The 10698-nt window shown below is 34.4% G+C and overlaps 1 protein-coding gene across 3 annotated transcripts in view; it reads left to right on the top strand.

The window, feature by feature from the left end:
- Positions 1–9410, top strand: part of Kbtbd3 (kelch repeat and BTB domain containing 3) — a 45574-nt gene extending 36164 nt beyond the window's left edge. For all 3 annotated transcript variants that reach the window (XM_050133182.1, XM_050133183.1, XM_050133184.1), the window contains exon 3: positions 2933–9410. In XM_050133182.1, the coding sequence (XP_049989139.1) occupies positions 2933–4535 (1603 nt within the window). In that variant the 3' untranslated portion in view covers positions 4536–9410. The remainder of the gene's footprint in view (positions 1–2932) is intronic.
- The last annotated feature ends 1288 nt before the right edge of the window (positions 9411–10698 follow it).

Genomic DNA, 10698 nt, shown 5'->3' with positions numbered 1-10698 from the left:
CAGTTTAATTCACCATATAAACAAACTGGAAAAAAAAAAAAAACCATGGTAATCGCATTAGATACTGAAAAAGCCTTTGAAAAAAATACATCTCTTCATGATATAGGTCTTGGAGAAAGCAGGGATACAAGGAACATACCTAAACATAATAAAGGCACTATACAGCAATCCAACAGCCAACATCAAACTAAATGGAGAGAAACTCAAAGCAATCCCACTGAAATCAGAAAGAAAACAAGGTTGTTCACTCTACATAGCTATTCAACATAGTTCTTGAGGTATCTAGAGCAATAAAACAACAAAAGGAGATTAAGGGGATACAAATCAGAAAAGAAGTCAACTCTCACCATTTGCTGATATGATAGTTTACACAAGTGACCCCAAAATTTTTACCAAAGAACTTTTACAACTCATAAAACCTTTCAGTAATTTAGCAGAAAAGATTAACTCAAAAAAAAAAAAAGGTAGCCCTCCTTTACACAAATGATAAGTGGCCTGAGAACGAAATCAGAGAAATACTACACTTCACAATAGCCACAAACGCATAAAATATTTGTTTAACAAGTAGAAGACCTGTATGACTACAACTTTAAATCGTTGAAGAAGACACCAAGAAGTGGAAAGATCTCCCATGCTCTTGGATAGTTAGAATTAACATAGTAAAAATGGTAATTTTTACCAAAAGTAATCTCCAGATTCAATGCAATGCCCAGCAAAATGCCAGCAAAATTCTGGCATTTCACAGAACTCTAAAGAACAATACTCAACTTCATATGAAAAAGCAAAATATCCAGGATAGCCACAACAGTCCTATACAATAAAGGAATTTCTGGAGGCATCACAATCCCTTACTTCAAACTCTATTATAGAATACAGTACTGAAAACAACATAGTGTTGGTATAAAAACAGACAGGAGGACCAGTGGAACTGAATTGAAGACGTAGATATCAAGCCACACACCTACGAACACCTGATTTTTGACAAAGAAGCAAAAAATATAAAATGTAGAAAAGGAAGCATATTCAACAAATGGTCCTGGAATAACTGGATATCAACATGTAGAAGAATAAAAATTGTTGCGTATTTATCACCATACCCAAGAGTCAAGTCCAAATGGATCAAAGACCTGAACATAAAGCCAACCACACTGAACCTCATAGAAAAGAAAGTGGCAAATACACTTGAATGTGTTGGCACACGAGACTACTTCCTAAATAGAACCCCAATAGCACAGACAGTGAGAGAAACAATTAGGAAATGGGATCTCCTGAAACTGAGAATCTTCTCTAAAGCAAAGGAAATAGTCAACAAAATGGCAGCATACAGAATGGGGAAAGATCTTCACCAGCCCCACATCAGACAGAGAGCTGATCTCCAAAACATACAAAGAACTCAAGAAATTGGTATTCAAAAGAACAAATAATCCTATAAAAATGGGGTACAGACCTAAAGAGAGAACACTCAACAAAGAAATCAAAAAATGACTAAAAGACACTTTAAAAAATGTTCAACATCCTTAGCCATTAAAAAATGCAAATTAAAACAACTCTGAGCTGCCATTTTACACCTGTCTGAAAGGCTAAGATAAAAAACACTGGTGACAACTTATGCTGGAGAGAGTGTGGGGTGAAAGGAACACTCCTTCATTGCTGGTACGAGTGTGTAAACTGATACAGCCCCTTTGAACACCAGTATGGCAATTTCTCAGAATACTAGGAAACAACCTACCTCAAGACCCAGCAGTACCACTTTTAGGTATATACCCAAAGGATGCTCAATCATACCCAAAGACATGTGCTCAACTATGTTCATGGCACCATTATTTGTCATATCCAGAATCTAGAAACAACCTAAATGCCCTTCGACCAAAGAATGGATAAGGAAAATGTGGTACATTTACACAGTTGAGTACTGCACAATAGATAAAATTATGATACCTTGAAATCTGTGGGCAAATTCATGGATCTAGAAAACATCATATTGAGTGGGGCAACCCAGACCCAGTAAGACAGATATCATATGTACTCACTCATAAGTGGCTTTTCTACATAAAGCAAAGAAAAACTGTTGCAGGAGGTCCTTCCGCCCCTCCAACCAATAGCTGCTGAGATACCAGCCCATTGGGGCGTGGTTTCTCTCCCTTTAAAAAAACGGCTACTTCCTCCGCTCGCTCTCGCTCGCTCTCTTCACTTCCTGCTCCACCGGTGACTGGACTCCCTTCCTGGTTGCGCAGAGGGCTGTTGTCTGGGACGGTGATCTGTAAGTTTTTTCCCCTTTAAATAAATACCACCCTATTAATCATAACTCCAAACTGGTGTGGCATTGTTCGTGATTTACGCCTTCAAAAAACCAGCCTACAGTTCATAATCCCAGAGAATCTAGACAAGAACCCTAAGAGAGACATACATGGGTCTAATCTACATGGGAAATAGAAAAAGACAAGCTCTTCTGAGTTAATTGGGAGCATGGGGATTATGAGAGAGGGTAGAAGGAGAGTGGAGAGAAAGGGAGAGGAGCAGAAAAAAATATATAGCTCAATAAAAACAATAAAAAATAAAATAAGCTTTAATTATGATGAAAAATGTAATTTTAGTTATTACCACAATAGTAATTAATTTGCCACAGAAGAAAATTGAGTTTTATAGAATTCACCAATGCAAAAAATTTGAACCACTTTATAGCCTTTTTTTTTCATTTTTTACTGTGTCTAAGCTACATTGTAAAGCTTTTAATATGAAGGTTATATAATGTCAGATGTGTATTATGGCATATAATTATTTTAAATGCTAAAATAGTTCATTAGGATGCCATTGATTGTGATTTCATGAACATATTTTAAATTAACTAAAGGGTAAAGAAGAATCTGTATGGTAATATTGTTAATAATTGTGGACTAAAACACTAGTGCTTCTTTGTTCTTTATTTTTTCAGGGCTATGTTTGAAGTAAAGATGAAAGAAAGAGATGATGGATGTGTTACCATTACTAACTTGTCCTCCAAAGCAATAAAGGCATTTCTTGACTATGCCTATACTGGAAAAGCAAGAATAACAGATGATAATGTAGAAATGTTTTTTCAGTTATCATCCTTTCTTCAGGTTCCCTTTTTGTCAAAAGCTTGCAGTGACTTTTTAATAAAAAGCATCAGTCTCGTCAATTGTTTGCACTTGTTATCTCTCTCAGACAGCTATGGCTCTACACATTTGTTTAATCAGGTTTTATGCTTTGTACAGCATCACTTTCATTTGTTATTTAAATCCAGAGAGTTTTTAGAGATGAATTTTGGAGTGCTGCAGAAGTGTCTGGAGTCAGATGAGTTAAATGTGCCAGAGGAAGGAATGGTCTTGAAGGTTGTCATTACATGGATCAAATACAACTTAGAGTCCAGGCGAAAGCACCTGCCTCACTTGATTACAAAAGTAAGGCTACATCAGTTATCCGAGGACACACTTCAAGACTATCTGCTCAATGAGGAGTGTTTACTCAAAAGCACAAGCTGTTTTGACATAATCGTGGATGCCATTAAGTGTGTGCAAGTTTCTAGTGGCCTCTTCGCTGATGCTCGACCATCCACAACTGAAAAATATATATTCATCCATAAAACTGAGGAAAATGGAGAAAATCAACATACATTTTGCTATAACATTAAAATCGACTCATGGAAAATACTACCACAATCACATCTGATTGATTTGCCAGGATCTAGTCTGTCTAGCTATGGAGAGAAAATATTCTTGATGGGTGGCTGCAAAGGGAAGTGCTGTAGGAAGATTCGACTTCATATTGCTGAGTCTTATCATGATGCCACTGACCAGACCTGGTGCTACTGTCCAGTCAAAAATGAGTTTTTCTTGGTTTCAACCATGAAAACTCCAAGAACCATGCATACATCAGTCATGGCTGTTAGTCGATTATTTGTTATAGGTGGAAAGACTAGAGGATCCCGGGACATTAAGAGTCTTTTAGATGTTGAATCTTTTGATCCACTATCCAAAGAATGGATATCAGTTAGCCCTTTACCAAGAGGTATCTATTACCCAGAAGCCAGTGCATGCCAGAATGTCATTTATGTTCTTGGATCCGAGGTAGAGATTGCAGATGCTTTTAACCCATCACTTGATTGTTTTTTTAAATACAATGCTACAACTGACCAGTGGTCTGAACTAGTAGCAGAGTTTGGACAGTTCTTTCATGCTACTTTAATTAAAGCTGTCTCAGTAAACTGCACCCTGTATATATGTGACCTTTCCACCTATAAAGTATACAGTTTTTGTCCAGATACTTGTGTTTGGAAAGGAGAGGGCTCTTTTGAATGTTCAGGCTTTAATGCAGGTGCAATAGGGATTGAGGATAAGATTTACATATTAGGTGGAGATTATGCACCAGATGAGATCACAGATGAAGTGCAAGTTTACCACAGCAGCAAGTCAGAGTGGGAAGAGGTGTCACCAATGCCAAGAGCCTTAACTGAATTTTACTGCCAAGTTATTCAGTTCAACAAGTATAGGGACCCATGGTTTTCTAATCATTTCTAAAAGTAGTATTTGCTTGAGTAGTCTAAAATGATACCTAGGAGAATTAGTAAAACAAATTAGCACAATAAAATATTCCTTCTATTGAAGAATGATTATAGATGTATGGTGTCTATAAGTAGACAATTTCCAGAAAATTAAAATATAGAATATATTTTACCAAAGTTACATTGAATGTGAATAATTCAGAATACTTAGTATTTTCTTATGTAAACAAAAATTACAGATTTAGGTAAAAGTTGGCAAAGAAAAGTTGGTGTTCATAAATTCATGGAGAATTATTTTTGTATATAACCGGTAGCTTCAGTACAATTTCAGGATTTAATTAGTACCATACCATTTTCCTGCCATGGGTTCTAATCAGGCACCATGTTGTTTTACAACTTTAGTAAATTCTAAGTGAATCATTCGAAAAATTACAGAATTTCTGTTATCAGTAGTTTAAAAATCTATGTCTTTGTCAACTTCAACCAGAGCATGACCATCCTTGTTCCTGAGCAAGGTCATTCTGTTTTGCAAGAGGCATGCTTGTTTAATTGCTCTAAGAGATACTGCCAATTTAGGTTTTAAGACACCTGATTCATATCTCAGGCATTATGTAGATCAAACAACTTAGAATTAGTGTAATTTCCTGCACTACATTATAAATATTAATTTGTAGTAAGTGTAGAGTTAAGATTATCCAAAATGAAAGTTCTTTGATTTTATCACACAAATTTCAGATGTATTTTCAAAGTATATTTGCATGCAGCTTTAAAACCAGACTCTCAGATATCAATTACAGGGTATTCAGAACAATCAGTACCTAGTTTTAAGCACACAGACTGGTTGGCTCTGCCATTTTCCTTCATGTCTACTTAAGAAAAAAACTTAAGGGTTGCTTCTCTGGCATTCTTTGAGAAAGCAGGTAACAATTAGTAATCTATGCAGAGCTGTTACATATTTCTTAGTAAAGCATGCTTAAATAATGTCATCAGTAAATCTAGAAATTACTCATTTCTTCCATACACGCACACACACACACACACACACACACACACATATATATATATATATATATATAGACAGAGAGAGAGAGAGAAACTAAATTAAAATAATTTCCTCCCAACACTGTTATATTCCCCAATCCTTTTTATTTCTGCTATTCTCTGTGATAATGTTCTTGACATCAAGACCCAACTGGTCTACTTTGTATTTGTTTTCTTTGCTTATACTGGTTTGGGTTCTTTGTTGTATTGCAGTGTTTCGTTTTTTTTAAAAAAAATATGTTCATTCCTTGCCATCTCTGTTCATCTACATCTTGTGCTTTTTTCCATTTTTCATTATGAAGAAAATACTTTGTCCAGTCATAAAACCCAGGCTCTTCATTTCTTTATCACCATCACAACAGGCTTGGCTCTACTAACTAATGCCAAACTTTGTATTTCCTTGTCATGCTTTCACTTCATCTAACTACCACAAAGAGGAAAATGGTCCTGTGTTCAGAATCTCTAGAACTCTATCCATACTGGATAGAACTTTGCTCCATGACTAAACTGGTACATCCAGTGCACTGTGGCCTTGCAACCTAAGAACATAATGTATCACTCTGGCTTTCTTCATTCTGGTTTTCTAATGTGCAAATCTCTGTGATCACTGAGGTCTATTCTCACCCTTCTATGATGTCTTCTTTTAGTTTTCTTTTTTTTTTCTTTTTAAAGTCACTCTTCCTTTCATGTTGACATTCAGCCAGGACTATATTGTAATGGCTAAATAATTGACCTCACTATCCAGACTGCTGGCGTTCTTGTGGGGGAAAAAATGTTTAACATTTCTCCATTATTTTTGTCTTACCCTACCTCATTAGGAGTAAGCATCCAGAAATATTTGAATATTATCTCTTAAAATTGAAAGCATGTATATGGCATTGTTAAATATAGAAAATGGTTAACATATGAAATAAATTTAGAGTTATTGGACATTCTTGTTGTGGTCTTTAAACTTAAGTTAAAATGCAGTGTACCTTTGTTCATATACAGTCTTGAGGAAGAGTATTTGCATAACCAAAATTAACAAATCTCATAACACTTAACTCTATTGGTAAGGAAAGAAATATTTACCAGAACAACATTCATTGCATTCTTTACTCATGAAAGCTGGATTATTTGAGGGCAACCGCACATTGCAACTAAATTCCATCTTTTCATATAAAATTGAATATGTAGTCATTGTGTTTGGCTCAAGGATACATTTGACAACCAAAGTCTAAGACAGAGATATAGATCCATTTTCTATTTTGATATTTGAAAGCAATAAATATTATAATGATTGCATGCATATTTGAATACAGAACATTACTTTGGATCATTGTTCTCAGATTAATTGGGTCCATTGTTCTGGAAGTTTTTCTGCTGTATTTAAAATTATTATTTTTAATTATTTTTATTATTAAAATTATTATAAAATTATATTAAAATTATTATTTAAAAATATTAGTTTTTAAAACATCCCCAAGAAAGCACTTCAGAGGTGAGCCCTTTAATATAGGGGGTAGACTCTATAGGAAAGCAGACCTCTGTTCACTGTAAGAAACAGCAATTGCACTTTATAATGTCCCAAGGTTGAGACTATTACTACACATTTTAACTATTCTGATTTAACTTGTTTACATACTTGAGAATTTTAAAAAATAGGACTTGATTTTATGGGAGGGAAATTTTCTCTTTCCTTCTCCATGTTTCTCCCATTCTTCTTTCCTACTTCCACACAGAAAAAAAAAAAAAAACATTAAACTGAGTAAAAACACAAAGACGAAGCAAAACTTTATGAATTATTTCCGACACAGTACTTCTAAAAACTACTTATATAAACAGAAATGGTGATTGCCTACCTTTATATCTTAAAATTTAAAGTATGTTTACAGATTAAATATGATGACCTAATGCCTACTCAAATTCATAACAAAGATGAGAATTTAATCAAGGGGTGATACTACTGTTCGTTTACAAAATGTTAACTATTCTAAGTTAGAATTATACATTCAAAGTGTAAATAATCTTGGAATAAAATATGGGGAAAATCTTTCTAACCGACATTTCAGATAAATGATTTTGTCTTAGTGTTTATAGTTCAATGCTTTCAGGGATAAAGAATTCCTATACTGTACTGATTCCAAGCAGTTACCTTAGAAAGTGCTGTAACAATGAAATTATCTTTTGCAGTTGTAATAATAGCTTCAGTTCTTGCCTTACAGTTGTTGTCTCTGCCTGTCAGTCATTCCAAGTACTTGGAGCAGCACCATGTCTCTTGTTGGTGCAACGTATATTCTCATTTTCCTTCTTGTTGCAGAACTTAACATATTGACTTTTCTATCAGTGGCCAGGTTACATGATTTCTCTTTGTAAGGTTGCCACAGAGAATTTGTCTTCATTGTAGTACATGTTGTTGGGTTGAGCCTGACAGCCTTTTTAGAATCTTTCACAGGAGGACTTTACTGTCTAGTGCAAGTGAACTTGGTGGTTCAAGCATTTCATTTTAGTCTAGCTTTCCAAACTGTAGATTGGGACGCTTTCACAGGGGTCACAAAGTCCATCAGAAAACACAAATATTTACATGTCAGTTTATAATAGTAGCAAAATTACAGTTATGAAGTAGCAACAAAATAATTTTATGGTTGGAGATCACCACAACATAAGGAACTATATTAAAAGGTGATAGCATTGGGAAGGTTTAGAACCAATGGTCTAGAGTCTTGGTATGTATCCTGTAAACTCTCATCCCATCAACATAATCATAAACATATATTTTGCTGGCAAAAATTAAGGGAAAATTTTAATAACAATTGTTATTAGATGCAATTTTCAAAATTTTAAAAATCCTTTAAAAGAGTTCTCCGGAAAGTATACAAAACAGAAATCATAGATAACAGTTACATTATTAAACAGAGGACAATTTACTCATAGATCAATATAGACTAGCCATATAATAATAACAGCATGATATTTTGATAAAACAAGGCCACAATTCCATAATTTTCAACCACGAAAGTTTATTCACCTCACTAACTTTGAGAATTTTCCCAACCATACAGGTCTAACTAGCTCAACGACTTGTGCTATTATTCTTAAGGGTAATGAAGTGGCTGAAATAACTCAGAGTATAGCCTTCTGTTAGTAATATCACACTAAATAAATATTTCCTTATATTTCTCATCTACCTGTAGCTCACAGAGACTGAGAGATAACTTATTTCAAAACTCAGAAATTAGCTCAGTGCCTGTCACAGAAATATGTCTAATAACCTAATTCTATTGAGCAATGTGTTTATATAAGGCAAAATATATTTATTAGTTATATCATGACTGTGATTCTTCTGTAACTTTGGCAAATTGTTTCCTGAAGGTGATGTTCTAGCTTTTAAGTAATTCTTCTATTTTTTTTGAGGTGATGTTATAGCTTCTTTCCTGATGATGATGTTATTACCCCTAAGTCATTCTCTACCTATTTTTCAGGTAGTTGATAATTATTTATTTTCACACATTTTAACTATAATAGTAACTATAACAGCTAATCATTTCCTTTAAGTGGCAATAATGGGCAAAACACTCAGTACAAATTCCATTAATATATCTGCAAAACCCATTTCTCAGTGCAGTTGCTTCACTGATGGTTTATCCAATTAGGGGAAGTAATGCCCAATGCTATTACACGGGTTATATATTTTATTTGTTAGTGAAATGTGGGACTTCTGTCATATGCTATGAGAAATAAAATCAGCGTTTTTCAGGTTAGTATTAACCTTCATAATTACGTAGTAAAATATCTCAGTTCTATAAAGTGTTAATTTATTTAAATGTATCACAATTCTGTATTGTTATCAGAAATAAAAGAGAGAAAAGTAGATGCCAAGACTCTTCTTTTTTTACCTTTTTCCAGATGGTCTAGACTGATAAATAAGTCTGATCTCAGACCACTGAGATGATGGCATTTGAGGGGGAGGGTGTTAGAAACTCAGCCTTTGCTTGAGAAAAAAACAACAACAACAAATATCTATGGGCCAGAGATGATGAAAGCAGGAAGATTTTTTTTTCAAGACTTTACTTAAATATGTCTAAAACAAACTGTTCAATATCACACTCTAGATATTTGAACCAGTACTAACTAACTAGGTCTTGTTGAATTAGATTTCCTTCCTGCTTCTCATTGATCATTTCTTGACCAACAGTAAACATTTGCAGGGACCCACACAAGTCATCTTCTAACTGGGACCATTGTACTTCATACCAGAAACTCATACTTAGAAAAGAAAGCCAAAGCCTGAACATCTAAATGGAACTACAAAGAAGTTTTTTTTTTTTTTTTGTACTAGCTTTGGACAGTGTTATCTTTATTCTTGCTTCTATAATTTGCTTTCTGACAGCACTCTTACCTGTTATGTCTTTGATCTTGCTAAGTGACAATTTATAGTTTACTAAGAGACATTGACTTCTAAATCCTTATTCCAGACAGGGGCCTAGATTGCAATAGTTACTTCTTTAAAAAAAAAAAAAAGGTCTCTATTGATTCATCCTTTGACAGTTGTGTGTGTGTGTTCAATTTATCTTGATCATTTCCATCTCTTGTTTCCCTACACCATCTCTATCCATAATCTACTCAAGAATATGTCCATTTTGACTTATAGTTTCTCTTTTCAAAAACGTAATCCTCTTAGACAAATTAATATTGCCTACATGCTCATGAACAACCTGTCAGTGACTACACTCCTGAAAGAAAAATGAACATCCTCTTCCAGTAGCCAGCAATTGTCTCCCCTTGTGGAGGTAATCATAGCTACAGTGAGTTCCTGAGTGTAACTACCATGTTTCCAGCTCTTATACCTTCTATGTGCTTTCTTTTCCACAATGTTCTCTGAGTCCTTTTAGACTTGATAGTGTTTCATTTAGGGCTGCACCCTCAACAGTCACTTTTTCTTGGTATTTAACTGGTGTGTACTGACTGCTGCCTACTACAAAAAGAAACTTTGACCTATGTTGAGAGCAGCACTTATTTATTGATATGAACAAATAGTTAGAAGGTAATTTAACATGTATGTTTAGCAAAAATCAGTATTAGGTCTCTATACTCAAGTTATAAACTTTTAATCAAGTTTATAGTACCAGGCATGAATTACCTCTTGGGTAGCAGAAAAA

This window comes from Alexandromys fortis, unplaced genomic scaffold, assembly GCF_014885135.2.
Source record: "Alexandromys fortis isolate MF-2015 unplaced genomic scaffold, M_Fortis_MF-2015_v1.1 scaffold_517, whole genome shotgun sequence".
NCBI classification, from domain to species: Eukaryota; Metazoa; Chordata; class Mammalia; order Rodentia; family Cricetidae; genus Alexandromys; species Alexandromys fortis.
This window is presented reverse-complemented; position numbering and strand designations above follow the sequence as displayed.